This window comes from Oncorhynchus mykiss, chromosome 12 (genome assembly GCF_057628025.1).
Source record: "Oncorhynchus mykiss isolate SJ-2025 chromosome 12, ASM5762802v1, whole genome shotgun sequence".
Classification (NCBI taxonomy): Eukaryota; Metazoa; Chordata; class Actinopteri; order Salmoniformes; family Salmonidae; genus Oncorhynchus; species Oncorhynchus mykiss.
The window spans coordinates 16483711-16502551 of record NC_143033.1 but is presented as its reverse complement, the minus strand read 5'-3'; the positions used below and the strand labels follow the sequence as shown (position 1 = coordinate 16502551).

At 42.7% G+C, this 18841-nt stretch overlaps 1 protein-coding gene across 1 annotated transcript in view; it reads right to left on the bottom strand.

Annotated features, from left to right (window-relative positions):
* LOC110537044 (BDNF/NT-3 growth factors receptor) overlaps positions 1–15760 on the bottom strand; it is a 28892-nt gene extending 13132 nt beyond the window's left edge. Inside the window, exons 1-14 of the mRNA XM_036937025.2 lie at positions 15136–15760; positions 11936–12010; positions 10522–10593; positions 6601–6669; positions 6307–6467; positions 3915–4051; positions 3377–3509; positions 2656–2970; positions 2245–2262; positions 2017–2025; positions 1786–1820; positions 1570–1672; positions 1134–1325; positions 102–232 (exon numbers count right to left, since the gene is read on the bottom strand). Coding sequence (XP_036792920.1) covers positions 102–232; positions 1134–1325; positions 1570–1672; positions 1786–1820; positions 2017–2025; positions 2245–2262; positions 2656–2970; positions 3377–3509; positions 3915–4051; positions 6307–6467; positions 6601–6669; positions 10522–10593; positions 11936–12010; positions 15136–15341 — 1656 coding nt within the window. The 5' untranslated portion in view covers positions 15342–15760. The remainder of the gene's footprint in view (positions 1–101; positions 233–1133; positions 1326–1569; positions 1673–1785; positions 1821–2016; positions 2026–2244; positions 2263–2655; positions 2971–3376; positions 3510–3914; positions 4052–6306; positions 6468–6600; positions 6670–10521; positions 10594–11935; positions 12011–15135) is intronic.
* Between the last annotated feature and the right edge of the window lie 3081 nt (positions 15761–18841).

Below are 18841 nucleotides of genomic sequence, written 5' to 3'. Positions count from 1 at the left end.
TTATATCAAAGCCAGAACAAAAGACCCATTGTTTCATTATTTGACTTTTGTAAAGTGTATGTTGATAGTTTGAAATAACTGCGTGGAGGACCGTACTTTACCTTGACAGCCACCAGGATCTTGTCCTGATCTGGAGTCAGGTTGTAGCACTCAGCCAGAAACACCTTCCCAAAGGCCCCCTCTCCCAGCTCACGCTTCAGCACAATGTTGTGTCTCTTGATGTGCTGGACAACTGGGATGTAAAGAGAGACACAGTTAGGCTATGAAAAAAAGGATGTTTTGTCAAATACACCGGATAGGTGCAGTGAAATGTTTTGTTTTACAGGGTAAGCCATAGTATTTCGACGCCCCTAGAGCAAAGAAGGGTTAAGGTGCCTTGCTCAAGAGCACATTGAAATATCTTTCTTCTTGTCGGCTCGGTTACTAGCCCAATGCTCTAGGCTATCTGCTGCCCAAGGCCCATACAAGGCCTATTAAGAAGGGTGAACTGACCAGGAAAACCTCCTGGCCCTAGTTATAATTAGTCAGGTCAAGAGGTGAAGAAAACCTCCTGGCCCTACTCATTACATACACTGAAGCTATAGCAACAGCCCTAGTCTACTGCTGTATAGAGGATATCCACAGACGAAAATAGAATGATGTACTGTTCGCTTGTCAGACCAGTTTGGTAGCCATTATGGTAGGCGTTATGGTAGCCATTAACAGAACTACATTTCTCACAGGACAACAAGTGCAAAAGTCAGATGTGTTTGTCTGGGTTTACCAAAGCTATCTATGGTCAGAATGTATGTCCAGTGATAGCAGGGGAGGCTCATAATAATGGCTGGAATGTCAATGGAGTCAATGGAATGGTATCACGGTTGATGCCATTCCATTGACTCCATTCCAGCCATTATTATGAGCCGTCCTCCCCTCAGCAGCCTCCACTGAGTGATAGCCTCTCTACGGTACAGTCTGATACTACAGCATTAACTGCAGGTCACACGGCAAGAGGTCAACCAAAGTCATCGCCATGGTAACATCAGACAGGAAGTGGATGGAGAAGACAGTCCAGTCACAGTGTCCCTGTCATGGATTTATCAGAAAAAGACTAGGTTACGCCACCAGCAGGCCTTGGCGGCACGGTAACTCACATGTGTCCGATTTCAGCATGCTGCCAGATTGGCGGAAATACTGCGGGTTCTCGATGACAGGGATCTTTGTCATTCCAATGATCACCGCATCGTGGCTCATCTCCGAGGACGACGGGGTGTTGTTGCCGTTTGAGACGTGATGAAGAGGACTGGCAGAGTCATCATCGTTACTGATGACCGAGGAGGAGGAGCCTGAGGAGGAGGTGGAGGAGCCCAGTGGGAGGAAATATAATGACAGGAGTGAGAGGTATTTTTAATGTTTGTATGTATGTATGTTGTTATGTGGCAAAACTTAAGCTGCAATGTGGTGGGACTAAATATACTGTAGAAATGTGCACAATGTTCATTATCATTTAAATGGGAATCCAACTGAGTCCTGCAAGTCTTAATACAGGTCTGGAAAACGACTCAACTGAGATTAAAGAGAAAAGCTTACCCTTCATCCCAAACTTATTAGAGTTTCTTCCGTATTTCAGAATGATCACCATCAGAACACATACAATTAATGCCACACCAGCGATTCCCACCACTACGTACACCTGGGAAAACACCATTCGACAACATAAAATACCTGCCAATATCAGTGCACTACATTATAGTCCTGTATATAAATAACCATGCATGACAAATTATGGCGTGTATGTTAACTTACTGCAACACTGTCGTCTATTGGGGGTAGTGGTGAGTCTGAGAGAAAAATACATATTTAATACAGAATGAAAATAGCATTAAGCATACAAACATTTACATTGAAGTACATAATCTAATCTAATTTCCTCTCAAACGCTGAAAATACTGTCTGGTTGGGGTATGTACAGTATTAAAGATGTGTTAGCTACGTCATGTAATGTTGACCACAGGATTTTAAAGTTAAAGCACCTACCAGTGGTGTCTAAGGACCAGCATGGTGACGATATCCCACAGCACAGGACGAGCAGTGGACAGAGGACATTGAAATGATGACAAGGCAGGAATCGTCAATCTGTCATTATCCCTAAACTCTTAAACTTAATGTCATGTCAAGAGAAAAACGCATACATACATGTCTCTGTAACAGCAAATTTTAGAATGATAATTCTTAGCAAAATTCAACATCTAAAGAAATACTTACAAGGGTAATATGGCTGTTCTGAAAAAAGTGAAAAGGAGAGTTGCTGTGTTATTCACACACATCCGTTACATATACTATGCTATACAGAAAACAGTATATTCTCAGAAAAACAGAGTGCCATGTAGAACCATTTGTCCCCGTAGGAGACTTCAGGTCGTATAGAACTATTTTGGTTCCACATAGAATATCCGGTTCCAAATAAAACCCTTGAAAGGATGCTATTTGTAACCAAAAAGGGTTTTATCTGACTGGAAACTGATCTGTTCTATCTGAAAAACGTTTTCAGGTCCTACGGGGACAGATCGTTCTACATAGCGCTCTTTTTTTCTGAGAGTGTATAAAACCGCTTATATCGATTATATAACATCTTATATAGAATTGCAGTAACTATAAATGAAACAGGAGTGAGACCTGAGGGATAGTCGCCCTCGTCTGGCGGGAGCAGGAAGTGGGCATCAATTACTTTCTGGTCCTCCCCGAACTCGTTCCTGGCCACCAGCGTATACTGCCCGTTGTGGATGTGAGTCGGGTTGGCAAGCTGCAGGCAGCCGTGGTGAACACTTCCAAGGCTCTTGTGGATCTCAGTCTTGATATACTCTTGTTCATGGAGCTCCTGGTCCTGGTGGTACCATTGCAGCTCGGGCTTGGGGTTCCCAGTCACACTGAAAGGGATACACCAGTGGTGGAGTCTCAATGGCTCCAGCAGCTCCAGGATAGTGGGGCAAACTGACAGAGACAACAGGAACAGGAAAGGAAGAATAGTCACAGGATACTGGGAGTGGGTGCTAGACACGAGGAAGGAGGTCTGGAGGAGTGCCGTGGGAGGGATGGAGGGAGGGTATGGTATGGTAAGGCATTGAGGGCAACCAGGAGCTGAACAGGAGGAGAAGAGTATGGCAAGGTGACAGGAAGACATGTAGAGTCAATCAGATTGTTGAGGGATAGTGGACAGTACTAAAGGAGAAGTGAGAAACATTATTTTCAGTAAGGACACAGAGTCACCAGACGATCCAGGAAAAAACACTGGAGAATCATCCGTGAAAATGACATTTAACATTTTGCAACCACAGTGCCAGAATAAAATGTAAATGAAAAAGGCACATGTACTCAACACAACAGAACACGTCCTTACAGAGGATGTTGAGTTGTAGGTAAGCCTCGGTTTGGCCGACTACGTTCTCCACATTGCAAGTGATCACTCTGCCGTTGTCCGAAGGCGAGAGACCTGACAGTGTCAGATTGCTTTCCAGCTCCAAGATATTGACCTGTAAATACATTTATCATTATTAGCGCAAGAATTAGTGGTATTATTAATAGTTACATATAATACATGGTAAATACAGTTAACATATCATTGTGATCATAGTGAAAAATCTGGAGTTCAAATCTTAAATGCTGTAAGTTCTAAAACACCTAAAAGTATGGAATAATGTACTGCTATTATTATAAAACAATTAGATATTGCTTTTCATAATATATGTATTGAAATGTAAAAACTTGTGACAAGTTCCATTTAAAATAATGAATAAAATGTAGTGCTATGTGGTTCAGTTACATATAAAGCCAGGAGTGGAGTTATTCTATGCCAACATGGCCTCATCATCCTAGCTCTAGTAATAGTCAGAGGATTGTGCCTTCATAATATACTAAAACAAAGAACATCATCTCACCTCATAGCTGGTGAAGATGGTGTCCAAATTCCACGAGATCTCAGGGGCAGGAGACCCTGTTGCACTGCACACTGCTGTGACATCACTTCCCTCCGTCTTTGTGACGATAGAGGGACTGACCTCCACTGCGGGAGCCTCTGTGAGACAAACGTAAACAGTACTTTTAACAACGTTGTTTTACTGTACAAATCAAATCAAAATGTATTAGTCCCATGCCCGAATACAACAGGTGAAATGCTTACTTACAAGCCCCTAACCAATGCAGTTTTAAAAAATACAGATAAGAATAAGAAATTAAAGTAACAAGTAATTAAAGAGCAGCAGTGAAATAACAAAAGCAAGACTATACACAGGTGGGTACCGATACAGAGTCAATGTGTGGGGGCACCGGTTATTTGAGGTAGTATGTACATATAGGTAGAGTTATTAAGGTGACTACGCATAGATGACAACAGAGAGTAGCAGTGGTGTAAAGAGGGGGTGGCACTGCAAATAGTCTGGGTAGCCATTTGATTAGATGTTCAGGAGTCTTATGGCCTGTGGGTAGAAGCTGTTTAGAAGCCTCTTGGACCTAGACTTGGTGCTCCGGTACCGCTTTCCATGCGGCAGCAGAGAGGACAGTCTATGACTAGGGTGGCTGGAGTCTTTGACAATTTTTTGGGCCATCCTCTGACACCGCCTGGTATAAAGGTCCTGGATGGCAGGAAGCTTGGCCCCAGTGATGTACTGGGCCGTAAGCACTACCTTCTGTAGTGCCTTGTGGTCAGAGGCCGAGCAGTTGCCATACCAGGCAGTGATGCAACCAGTCAGGATGCTCTCGATGGTGCAGCTGTAGAACCTTTTGAGGATCTGAGGACCCATGCCAAATCTTTTCAGTCTCCTGAGGGGAAAGAGGTTTCATCATGCCCTCTTCACGACTGTCTTGGTGTGCTTGGACCATGTTAGTTTGTTGGCGATGTGGACACCAAGGAACTTGAAGCTCTCAACCTGCTCCAATGCAGCCCCGTCAATGAGAATGGGGGCATGCTCGGTCCTCTTTTTCCTGTAGTCCACAATCATCTCCTTTGTCTTGATCACGTTGAGGGAGAGGTTGTTGTCCTGGCATCACCCGGCCAGCTCTCTGACATCCTCCCTATAGGCTGTCTCGTCATTGTTGGTGATCAGGCCTACCACTGTTGTGTCATCGGCAAATGTAATGATGGTGTTGGAGTCGTGCCTGGCCGTGCAGTCATGTGTGAATAGGGAGTACAGGAGGCGACTGAGCACGCACCCCTGAGTGGCACCCGTGTTGAGGATCAGTGTGGCGGATGGGTTGTTACCTACCCTTACCACCTGGGGGCGGCCCGTTAGGAAGTCCAGGATCCAGTTGCAGAGGGAGGTGTTTAGTCCCAGGGTCATTAGCTTATTGATGTGCTTTGAGGGCACTATGGTGTTGAACGCTGAGCTGTAGTCAATGAATAGCATTCTCACGTAGGTATTCCTTTTGTCCAGGTGGGAAAGGGCAGTGTGGAGTGCAATGGAGATTGCATCATCTGTGGATCTGTTGGGGTGATATGCAAATTGGAGTGGGTCTAGGGTTTCCAGGATGATGGTGTTGATGTGAGCCATGACCAGCCTTTCAAGGCACTTCATGGCTACAGACTACAGGTTGGTAGTCATTTAGGCAGGTTACCTTAGTCTTCTTGAGCACAGGGACTATGCTGGTCTGCTTAAAACAGGTTGGTATTACAGACTCGGCCAGGGAGAGGTTGAAAATGTCAGTGAAGACACGTGCCAGTTGGTCAGCGCATGCTCGCGGTACACATCCTAGTAATCCGTCTGGCACTGCGGCCTTGTGAATGTTGACCTGTTGAAATGTCTTACTCACATCGGCTGCGCAGAACGTGATCACAAAGTCTTCTGGAACAGTTGGTGCTCTCATGCATGTTTCAGTGTTATTTGCCTCAAGCATAGTCACTGGTGCTTCCTGATTTATATCTTGCATGTAAGCAGGAATCAGGAGGATATAATTATGGTCAGATTTGCCAAATGGAGGGTGAGGGAGAGCTTTGTATGTGTCTCCATGTGTGGAGTATAGGTGGTCCAGAGTTCTCTCTCTCTCTCTCTCTCTCTCTCTCTCTCTCTCTCTCTCTCTCTCTCTCTCTCTCTCTCTCTCTCTCTCTCTCTCTCTCTCTCTCTCTCTCTCTCTCTCTCTCTCTCTCTCTCTCTCTCTCTCTCTCTCTCTCTCTCTCTCTCTCTCTCTCTCTCTCTCTCTCTCTCTCTCTCTCTCTCTCTCTCTCTCTCTCTCTCTCTCTCTCTCTCTCTCTCTCTCTCTCTCTCTCTCTCTCTCTCTCTCTCTCTCTCTCTCTCTCTCTCTCTCTCTCTCTCTCTCTCTCTCTCTCTCTGGCATTACCACATTCAGGGAGAATTAATCTGGAGATGGCCCTCCTCACTCCAAGGTCGTCTATGCATTTCAGCTGTTGACTTTCTGAACTGTCAATGTCCTCTTGCAGCCTCAGTTTGATCCACATGTTCTCACATACACACTCCAGAGGGTTACCAGACAGGAGAGGACTAGAGGGGGAAAAACTGAGCATTAACACACACACACACACACAGTACGCTCAAATACTTCCTATCACATATTTATTGGCATTTTATCTATAACATAAGTCCCATAACATAGTAAATAGAGATAGGTACTTACAAAGATGTCATGTTTAAGTTTATGAATGTCCTCCAGGACAGTGTTGACAAGTTATTGTCTCTCAGATTCCTACAAGTCAAAGTAATACATCATAAAGGTTACAATGAAACAACTCATGTAGGTCAAACATAAATACTGTAATACAATCAATTTATATAACCAGTGTGTCGTTACAACAAAACAGTATGTGATGTTGGAACGCTTGCTTTATTTGCTCTATCACCTTTCAAATGTTGCACCTTGTACAGTTTAACTATGCATGGAAAAAGTACGGTCCAGCCATTATCTTTGCATTGTGCGGACAGGACTCCTTCCTCTCTTACGCCTCTCCTACTGATTAGAATTATTCCCTTGATTGGCAGTAACATAGATTTAGTAATTAGAATACTAGAATGGACTTGAACCTTCTAATGATGGGATAAAGGTCAGCCATTTTGGTCAGGGAGTTGGTCAACCGTGGTTTGCCAGTGATTTGATAAGATATAGTGTAAGGGGTTGTAACCAAAACTATTTACCATTAGTTTCATTCTGAACAGAACCATTATTTTTTTGTTCCATTCCACTGTTCCAGGGGGGTGGGGGGCTTGAAATACTGGCCATCTTGGTATGACATGCATTATCTGAATTGAGGGCCACAGTATTATACCTACGAAAGAGTGGCTTCTTTGGAGGAACATTGAATGCCTTTGAACCTCTGAGAGTTGGACCAGTGCTAGCTAGCTAGCGAACATGCTTGTGTGTGTAGAGCGGCATCAGAATTAAAAACCTTCTAAATTAAAAGCTTCTAAAGTCTTACCTTTTTGTAGTTAATTAATCCAATGTGAAATGTGAATACTATAGTATACGCAACTAGCACTGAAAAGGTTCATCCATTCTTCTCCAATTAAAAATCCCTCTCTAATTTCTTAATCACGCTTGTAATGCCATCAGTAGGCTACAGTAGCCTATACTTCAGAGGGAGAGGGGCACGTTGCCTACACACACACATATATGCAAAGATGTACAGCTGGCAGGCAGATACTGGAATACGTTTATGTGTGACGGAATGAGGGCTTTGGCATGGGCGCCTTGTTGCATTATTTGTGGGACTGAAGAAAAAAAATGCCCAGAACATAAAATAAAGTTATTAACTGGTTCCCATGCTTTTCAAATGACGGTTCTGTTCCGGGAACAGTATAGAGCACTTTCGTTCCCTTTTCTGATTCTGTTCCTTCCTTTATTTTCAGGTTTTTGCTTCTGTTCCCCAACCCCTGTGTAAAATAATGAATTTTAAGAATTTATCCACACTGTAGCCAGATCCTTTTAGAGGAATTAAAAAAGATACATATATTTAACCAGGCAAGTCAGTTAAAAACAAATTCTTATTTACAATGACGGCCTACCCCGGTCAAACCCGGAAAACGCTGGGCCAATTGTGCGCCGCCCTATGAGACTCACGGCCGGATGTGATACAGCCTGGATTCAAACCAAGGACTGTGGTGATGCCTCTTGCACTGAGATACAGTGCCATAGACCGCACCACTCGGGTTCCCAATGATTCCATGCATTTTTTATTCTTTTTATTTTACCCCTTTTTTTCTCCCCAATTGTTGTAGTATGTTGTCTCATCGCTACAACTCCCGTACGGGCTCGGGAGAGACGAAGGTTGAAAGTCATGCGTCCTCCGATACACAACCCAACCAAGCCACACTGCTTCTTAACTTCTTGAATCTACTTGAGACGCACATGTCCCAAGTAGGCACCTGGAAATGCAAATGCGCTACGCTAAATGCTAAATGTACTCGTTAAAACTCAAACCTTGATCAAAATTCACAAGCAGGGTATTAAATTAAAGCTACACTCGTTGTGAACCTAGCCAGCAAGTCAGATTTTTAAAATGCTTTTCGGCGAAAGCATCAGAAGCTATTATCTGATAGCATGCACCCCCCAAAATGCCAGCTCGACACGTAAACAACAGATTTTGCGATAGACGGCGCTACCCAAAACGCAGAAATAAAATATAAAACATTCATTACCTTAGACGAGCTTCTTTCTTGGCACTCCTATATGCCCCATAAACATCACTATTGGGTCTTTTTTTCGTTTAAATCGGTCCATATATACCCAAAATAGCTTTGTATAGAAGTAGTGTCATTCAGAAAAATTCATCGTTTTTAAACGCTGCGTAATTTTTTAAAATTAAAAAAGTCGACGATAAACTTTCACAAAACACTTCGAAATCCTTTTGTAATCCAACTTTAGGTATTAGTAAACGTTTATAATCTATCAAAACGATTACAGGGCGATGTCTCTTCAATAGGTCCTCACTTCAAAAACAATGCAATCTGATCTCTCTCTGAACTGCATCCGGGTGAAGACTGGAGAACTTGGGGTCAGACAGATGGATTTTCCAACAATTAATTCGATTGAAAATTAGTACAATGGCGCCATCGTGCGGAATTTGTAGACGGTGCAGGCAAATTCCCATTAAATTCTGTTGTCCTTTAACAACTGGTGGAAGTGACTTATGGAAATTATTTTTTGCTTTCAGAGAGCAGTTTTTCTTGCGTTTTTCAATGAAACACACGCTCTGTTATAGTCACAGCCGTGATTTAACCAGTTTTATAAACTTCAGAGTGTTTTCTATCCACACATACTAATCATATGCATATACTATATTCCTGGCATGAGTAGCAGGACGCTGAAAAGTTGCGCGATTTTTAACAGAATTTTCAAAAAAGGGGGGGGTAGATCTAACAGGTTTTAACACAGCGCCATCCAACCCGGAAGCCAGCTGCACCAATGTGTCAGAGGTGCACCGTGCACCTGGCAACCTTGGTTAGCGCGCACTGCGCCCGGCCCGCCACAGGAGTCGCTGGTGCTCAATGAGACAAGGATTTCCCTACCGGCCAAACCCTCCCTAACCACGCTAGGCCAATTGTGCGTCGCCCCACGGACCTCCCGGTTGCGGCCGGTTATGACAGAGCCTGGGCGCGAACCCAGAGTCTCTGGTGGCACAGCTGGCGCTGCAGTACAGCGCCCTTAACCATTGCGCCACCCGGGAGGCCGATTCCATACATTTTAATGAATTAACTGCCAATACGCCAACATTCCAATCAAACAATGCAGTCAATCCACAGTCATACACAGGCTGAAATCTGATTTAGACAAGTTGTAAATGCAACAAGTACTGACATTGCATCATATAATCGCACTCAGCTTTCCAAGAAAACAAAAATGTAGACATTTATGGCCTGTTTACATATTTTTAGAGGCTATCTATATAGAAAATTGGTATATAACCCATATAAACTGCATTTATAATTACATTACACTTTTAGGTTGACAATAATTATATTACACCATTTCTTATATATCATGTCTTACTTTTATTTTCCTTTCCTGCATAAGTAAAATCAGGATTATGCCTCTACTGCCATTCATTCCAAATAGACTGGTTTGGATTTCTTCCTGACCAATATGGCTGCCATTTTCACCCTATTCTGGAACTTTTTTGGTTTAATGACATACAGTAGCTCCTCTAGTAATTTAATAGGATCTCTATTGGCAGTGATCACACAGCTCAGTTAAACACAATGTTCCTCACTGTTTGCTGAGCGTGTTGTCCTGTTACCCAGCCATGAGCCTTACCATGCCCTGGTCCCAGATCGCTATGTGCTTGAGCCAACTCCTTCGACTATACATCATCATGCCAATCCATGCAGATTTGGACCAAAATTACCATACAACTAGAAGCCATGACTTCAGTGTGAGGTAAATAGTACAAATCTACTTCCCTATAATATGAACTTGGCTTAATTGTTTTTGACTGGCTTGTGGCCCCTAGATTTTCTTTTTGAGAGTACATGAACTATATCTGTGAGGAGAAGGATGAGAAGAAAAACACCAAACAGAGGATCAATCAAAGACTACAGTACTTACAGATATTGAAGTCTTGTATTGTTGAAAAAGGCTTCTGATGAGATAGAAGTCAGTCCCGTATTTGTCACAGTTCTGGTTCAGAGAGGGAGATTTAGAAAGAGAGAACTTTTTAAAAGTCAGTTACACATTAACAAAGTTCAGCATAACCTACTCTACATTTGTGGCTAAAAGGTTTGAGAATGACACAAATATTAATTTACAAAGTCCACCTCCTCCGTTTGTATGATGGCAATTTGCATATCCTCCAGAATGTTATGAAGAGTGATCAGATGAATTGCAATTATTTGCAAAGTCCCCTTTTGCCATGAAAATTAACTGAATCCCCAAAAAACATTTCCACTGCATTTCAGCCCTGCCACAAAAGGACCAGCTGACATCATGCCAGTGATTCTCTCGTTAACACAGGTGTGAGAGTTGATGAGGACAAGGCTGGAGATCACTCTGTCATGCTGATTGAATTCGAATAACAGACTGGAAGCTTCAAAAACAGGGTGGTGCTTGGAATCATTGTTCTTCCTCTGTCAGCCATGGTTACCTGCAAGGAAACACGTGCCGTCATCATTGCTTTGCACAAAAAGGGCTTCATGGGCAAGGATATTGCTGCCAGTAAGATTGCACCTAAATCAACCATTTATTGGATCATCAAGAACTTCAAGGAGAGCGGTTCAATTGTTGTGAAGAAGGCTTCAGGGCGCCCAAGAAAGTCCAGCAAGTGCCAGGACTGTCTCCTAAAGTTGATTCAGCTGTGGGATCGGGGCACCACCAGTACAGAGCTTGCTCAGGAATGGCAGCAGGCAGGTGTGAGTGCATCTGCACGCACAGTGAGGCGTAGACTTTTGGAGGATGGCCTGGTGTCAAGAAGGGCAGCAAAGAAGCCACTTCTCTCCAGGAAAAACATCAGGGACAGACTGATATTCTGCAAAAGGTACAGGGATTGGACTGTTGAGGACTGAGGTAAAGTAATTTCCTCTGATGAATCTCCTTTTCGATTGTTTGGGGCATCCGGAAAAAAGCTTGTCCGGAGAAGACAAGGTGGGCGCTACCATCAGTAGCCAACAGTAAAGCATCCTGAGACCATTCATGTGTGGGGTTGCTTCTCAGCCAAGGGAGTGGGCTCACTCACTATTTTGCCTAAGAACACAGCCATGAATAAAGAATGGTAGCAATACATCCCCCGAGAGCAACTTCTCCCAACCATGGTGACGGACAATGCCTTTTCCAGCATGATGGAGCACCTTGCCTTTGACACTTATGACATGCTTGTAATTATACTTCAGTATTCCATAGTATGAAGCAGCAAACTTTGTGGAAATTCATATTTGTGTCATTCTCAAAACTTTTGGCCATGACATATTCCATAACATGCTAATAGTCTGGGTAATGACATTAACATTTGAGTAGTACTAATACTTACAGATTTCTGAGATTCGAGTAGTACTTCAAGCTGTTATCATTAATGTCAAATAGTCGATTTTGATTTGCAATGTATCTGTAAAATTGAAATACAACAAATTAGTATTATTACAAATAAAGTACATTCACATGTTCTTGTCCCTAAATTAGTATTTTAAATAGCACTCCCTTTCAAAATTCTTCATAAAGAAACTCCAACACACTGACATTCTTGTATGGTCCACAATGTATGGTAAACCAACGTGTTGGTCAATAGACCTTCACCAAGGTTTAACAAGTACTTCTCAAGCCATATTTAGGCATTTAGTGTCTGATGATATACAGGGACAATAGATGGATAGTATTTTCAAACATATGGAAATATCTGAGTATTTGGCCATCATGCCCACGTTGGGCAGTTTTACAGGATTCTGAACTGTTTTGATAGTGGTAGAAACTGGTGTCTCTTCAGACACTCCTCCAAATACTTTATCTACTGACTAGAACAGCTAAGATGATATATACATCTTTATGCTAGAGTACACAACTCCTGGATGGGTGATGGTGGTTTAGAATGAACTAGATGTTACATTTTCAATCTTTAATGAGAATGCCTTGTATGCCAAGGTGACATGCCAGTAGACCGTCATCAATGAAGGTTTTCCTTTGATTAAAGTAAGGAAGGTGGACAGGGTCTCGGACAAGACAGTTAAATAAAACACCACCCTGTCTAGATGTTTGGCACCTGCACGCTGGTGTCGATAGTTTGCTCACTATCTGGATTTGTTTAGGAGCCATGTACGTGACAGGCACACTAATCTACAGTACTCTACACTAGGCTACATCTTACTCTGAGAATGATATGAGCATGAATATACATGTATTGTTTAGACATACTGTACTGAAATATGGCAAATCTACAGGCCTACATATGCTGCAATAACAAGCCTGATACAATTCACTATCACCAACAACTTTCAGTGGTAAGGACTATAGACTATCTTCTCTACACAGACCTCACCCCGTGCACCTCTGGCAATTAAAAAAATTGTGGCCTAAGCTTAATAAATGGCAAGCAAACTGTCTTATACACATACTACTGTGACCTTGAGCTACATACACTGCCATCGGAAAGTATTCAGACCCCTTGACATTTTTCCTCGTCCATCTACACACAATACCCCATAATGAAAACGCAAAAACATGTTTTTATAAATGTAATGTAAAAAAAAAAAAATGACTTAAGTATTCAGACCATTTACTCTGTACTTTGTTGAAGCATCGTTGGCAGTGATTACAGCCTTGAGTCTTCTTGGGTATGACACTACAAGCTTGGCACACCTGTATTAGGGGAGTTTCTCCCATTCTTATCTGCAGATCCTATCAAGCTCTGTCAGGTTGGATGGGGAGCCTCGCTGCACAGCTATTTTCAGGTCTCTCCAGAGATGTTCGATCAGGTTCAATGCCGGGCTATTGCTGGGCCACTCAAGGACATTCAGAGAATTGTCCCGAAGCCCGTCCTGGGTTGTCTTGGCTGTGTGCATTGGGTCGTTGTCCTGTTGGAAGGTGAATCTTTGCCCCAGTCTGAGGTCCTGAGCACTCTGGAGCAGGTTTACATCAAGGGTCTCTCTGTACTTTGCTCCGTTCATCTTTGCTTCGATCCTGACTAATCTCCCAGTTCCTGCTGCTGAAAAACATCCCACAGCATGATGCTGCCACCACCATGCATCACGTAGGAATGGTACCAGGTTTCCTCCAGATGTGATGCTTGGCATTCAGGCCAAAGAGTTCAATCTTGGTTTCCTTAGAGCTGAGAATCTTGTTTCTCATGGCCTGAAAGTCTTTAGGTGCCTTTTGGCAAACTCCAAGCAGGCTGTCATGTGCCTTTTACTGATGAGTGGCTTCTGTCTGGCCACTCTTCCATAAAGGCCTGATTGGTGGAGTGCTGCAGAGATGGTTGACCTTCTGGAAGGTTCTCCCATCTCCACAGAGGAACTCTGTAGCTCTGTCAGAGTGACCATTGGGTTCTTGGTCACCTCCCTGACCAAGGCCCTTCTCCCCCAATTGCTCAGTTTGGCCAGACAGCCAGCTAGCTCTAGGAAGAGTCTTGGTGGTTCCAAATTTCTTTCATTTGAGAATGATGAAGCCACTGTTCTTGGGGGCCTTCAATACTGCAGACATTGTTTGGTACCCTTCCCCAGATCTGTGCCTTGACACAATCCTGTCTCAGCGCTCTGCGGACAATTCCTTCGACCTCATGGCTTGGTTTTTGCTCTGACATGCACTGCCAAATGTGGGACCTTATATAGACAGGTGTGTGCCTTTCCAAATCATGCCCAATCAATTGCATTTACTACAGGTGGGCTCCAATCAAGTTGTAGAAACATCTAAAGAATTATCAATGGAAACAGGATGCACCTGAGCTCAATTTCAAGTCTCATAGAAATGGGACGGAATACATATAAGGTATTTCTTTCTATTATACGTTTTAATAAATGTGTATACATTTCTAAAAACCTGTTTTTGCTTTGTCATTATGGGGTATTGTGTGTAGATTTCTGAAGAAAAACATATATTTAATTCATTTTCAAATAAGGCTGTAACGTAACAAAATTTGGAAAAAGTCAAGGGGTCTGAATACTTTCTGAAGGCACTGTACCTGTTTGATATTGACAAGAACCACTCCATAGTCCATTGCTACGTTGGGTATTTTGTTGGGGCGACATAGATTCGAGTCCATAATATTATCTGACATTTTTCCGTCGTGTTTTTTTTCGTTCTTCCCACAGTCCCTGTATTTTGGGGCCACGGCAGACATCGTGCCATAATCCTCCATAATATAATTTCCACTATCACTGCATGGGCCTGGTTTCTAGAGGAAAATACCCGAATTCAAATATTCCAAACAGCGCGCACCCACACCACCCGACACGCAAGCTCACACACACAGTCACACACACTCAGTCACAAGCACAAAACTCTCCTTTGCATGATAATTATCCCACACTATTATATTTGCTTGTTGTTGCTTGTTGTTCCCATACAAAACTGAGAAACATGAGAGTTTAACAGCCTGCATGGCATAGTAGACACCCCTTTTATTATGTATTTGTTTTAGCAATCTGACATTGGTGTGCTTAAAAACGTTAACATTTATACTATTGTGCAGTTCATTGTAGGCTTCACCATGTCTACAATGGTGTAGCCATTCATTTTACTTACATATCGGTGATGTTGATGTCCATTTCCATGTCATCTAACGTAAGGATAGGGAAATCCTCGATCCCTGGGTCAGGATCGATACAAACAAGCCTTGAGATGCTGCAAGTGCAGGATGCAGGGCAAGCAGAGCTAAACCTCCACAACCCCATCAACACGATAAAGATTCCCGAGCGAGCCATTCCATATCCCCATACGTTGTAGCCCATCGCAGGTCCAACGATATCACACAGTACCGTAGGCTATTGATCAAATCTGGATATTATGAATCCCCCCGCCTCCCACCCCCCACCCCCACCCTATAGCCAAATGAATCAGTTTGGCACCACGAATGAGACTACAGTTGATCACGAATGCGCAATCCCTGTCTCCGCAGAATTGGTATCACACTACTGCATATCGATGCCGTGAAGCAAGGTGTCAAGTGCTCGGTCCTGGTGCTGCCTCTCTCGTCTCTTTCTTAGGGGCAGAGCGACTGTCTCTGCATGGTCAAACGTTGTGCTCCAGATGTTTTGAGGAGCAAACCGTTGTCGTGGTGATTCTTCTTCATACGTAGTACTGATGGAGATCGAAATAAGAGAGACAGCACCGTGGAGTCAGAATGCGTGGCGATGTAGCGACACAGCCTGTTCTCATAGACTAGACGTAACATAGTGAATGTAAATCCGGGACAATCGAATAAATATGATATGTTATGTTTGGTGTGTTTAAATAAGACATTTACTTCAAACGAAAGGAGGGTAGTTGGTTGGGGTGGCTGGGTGGTCATATAATGCAAACGTCTAGCAACCCAAAGGTTACGCCTTCGAATTTCATCATGAACAACTTTAGATGTTTTACTAATTAGAAATGTTGCACCTACTTACTACTTGTTTGCTACTTTGCAACTACTTAGCATGTTAGTTAATCCTTCCCATAACCTTAACCCTTTAACCTTTCTCCTAACCCGAACCTTAACCTAACCCTAACCCCTAGCCTAGCTAACATTAGCCATTTCAAATTGAAATTCACAACAGAACATATGTATTGCAAATTCGTAACATATCAGACAAATTTCAAATCGTAACATACCATACCAATTTTAATTCTTAACATATACGAAATGGATGGTGGACATCCACAAATTAATAAACTTCGGATTTACGTACAGAATAATACAACGTTCTCTGAGACCAAGTTGCGCGACAGAGTGCTTGTGCATGGAGGCAGGGTACCTGCATTCGTCTATCGATTATGGCTGTGTACGAGCGCATCTCTGCCAGCCATCACTGGAATTGCTTTTAAAGGGAGATGGTTAAGACGCTCGAGACAGTGATATGTATGGCTGACAGTTTATCAACATTTATCAGTTTTTGGACTATTTAATTCAACAGCTTTCAATTTGCATGCTTATCATGTACACATATTCGGAAAAATAGGTGGGAATAGGCTACTCACTATAGCCCTACATCACCATCATATTTAAGTTATAATAAGGGGTTGAATATTTGAATAAAATGTAATTACATTACCTATATTTGATGTGCCAATTTTATTCTGAATACCCACAAACTCGTTCCATAGGCCTAGACAGTGCATCTTCCACAACAATACCACAGTTCCATGGATGGCCATTATCAGTGTGACGTGCCGTTTGACGCACAAGTAGGGCTGCATCTTTGAAAAAAACTAAATATGACTGTGTTTGCTTCAAATGTTTTATTTTTTATTTTTTTATTTAACCTTTATTTAACCAGGTAGGCTGTTGAGAACAAGTTCTCATTTACAACTGCGACCTGGCCAAGATAAAGCATAGCAGTGTGAACAGACAACACAGAGTTACACATGGAGTAAACAATAAACAAGTCAATAACACAGTAGAAAAAAAGAAAAAAAAGAAAAAAAGAGTCTATATACATTGTGTGCAAAAGGCATGAGGAGGTAGGCGAATAATTACAATTTAGCAGATTAACACTGTAGTGATAAATGATCAGATGGTCATGTGCAGGTAGAGATACTGGTGTGCAAAAGAGCAGAAAAGTAAATAAATAAAAACAGTATGGGGATGAGGTAGGTAAATTGGGTGGGCTATTTACCGATGGACTATGTACAGCTGCAGCGATTGAGTTAGCTGCTCAGATAGCAGATGTTTAAAGTTGGTGAGGGAGATAAAAGTCTCCAACTTCAACGATTTTTGCAATTTGTTCCAGTCACAGGCAGTAGAGAACTGGATGGAAAGGCGGACAAATGAGGTGTTGGCTTTAGGGATGATCAGTGAGATACACCTGCTGGAGCGCGTGCTACAGGTGGGTGTTGCCATCGTGACCAGTGAACTAAGATAAGGCGGAGCTTTACCTAGCATGGACTTGTAGATGACCTGGAGCCAGTGGGTCTGGCGACGAATATGTAGCGAGGGCCAGCCAACTAGAGCATACAGGTCGCAGTGGTGGGTGGTATAAGGTGCTTTAGTAACAAAGCGGATGGCACTGTGATAAACTGCATCCAGTTTGCTGAGTAGAGTATTGGAAGCCATTTTGTAGATGACATCGCCAAAGTCGATTTTACTAGGGTAAGTTTGGCGACGTGAGTGAAGGAGGCTTTGTTGCGAAATAGAAAGCCGATTCTAGATTTGATTTTGGATTGGAGATGTTTGATAGGAGAGTTTACAGTGTAGCCAGACACCTAGGTACTTATAGATGTCCACATATTCTAGGTCGGAACCATCCAGGGTGGTGATGCTAGTCGGGCGTGCGGGTGCAGGCAGCGAACGGTTGAAAAGCATGCATTTGGTTTTACTAGCGTTTAAGAGCAATTGGAGGCCACGGACGGAGTGTTGTATGGCATTGAAGCTCGTTTGGAGGTTAGATAGCACAGTGTCCAAGGAAGGGCCAGAGGTATACAGAATGGTGACGTCTGTGTAGAGGTGGATCAGGGAATCGCACGCAGCAAGAGCGACATCATTGATATATACAGAGAAAAGAGTTGGCCCGAGTCTTCCATCCCAGTCGAGGAAGAAAGACAGTGGAGAAATAGCTACTAGCGAAATATTCCTTGTAATTTGTCAAAGCAAAAATAGCCTAACCTAGCATATGGTTTTAAAATGAAATGTTGGTGGACACATGTTATTTGGGGGTCATGAGATGAAATATGTCTGCTATCTATGCATTTAAAAAAAGAGTGATTGTGAAGTTAGCATATTGAAGCATATTGAAGCATATTGAATAGCCAGTGAAATACAACAGAGTGATATAGATTATTAAAAAATATGTAATATGCTCAGTTCAACTTTTTAAATCTGGGAACTTTTCCACTTGAGCAAAAGTAAATCAACTACCCATGGTAGTGTCACTTGACACAGTTCTTCTCATTCTGGGTGGTCAACAACACACACAGCTGATGTGATGTTGTGTGACCATTGAATCTCTGTGGGATAATGGCTATCATTTTGACAAGGTCTTTTAGTGATCACAGAAATAGCACAATGTGCAAGTGAAGGACATTTCAGACATCAATGGTTAATGAACTGAGACCAACAATAAAGTCAGCTGGATAAAACATTGCAACCATGTGCATAAGTTTTCTGACCCTGTACCTTAGCTTAATCACATGGCACTTATGAAGAATAGAAATAGATACAGGTATCCAGTTGTGATTTACCCAATGTATAAGATAGAACAGAGTAGTGTGGGATTGGTACTATAGAGTGATTCTATGAGGTCATGTTTTGTTC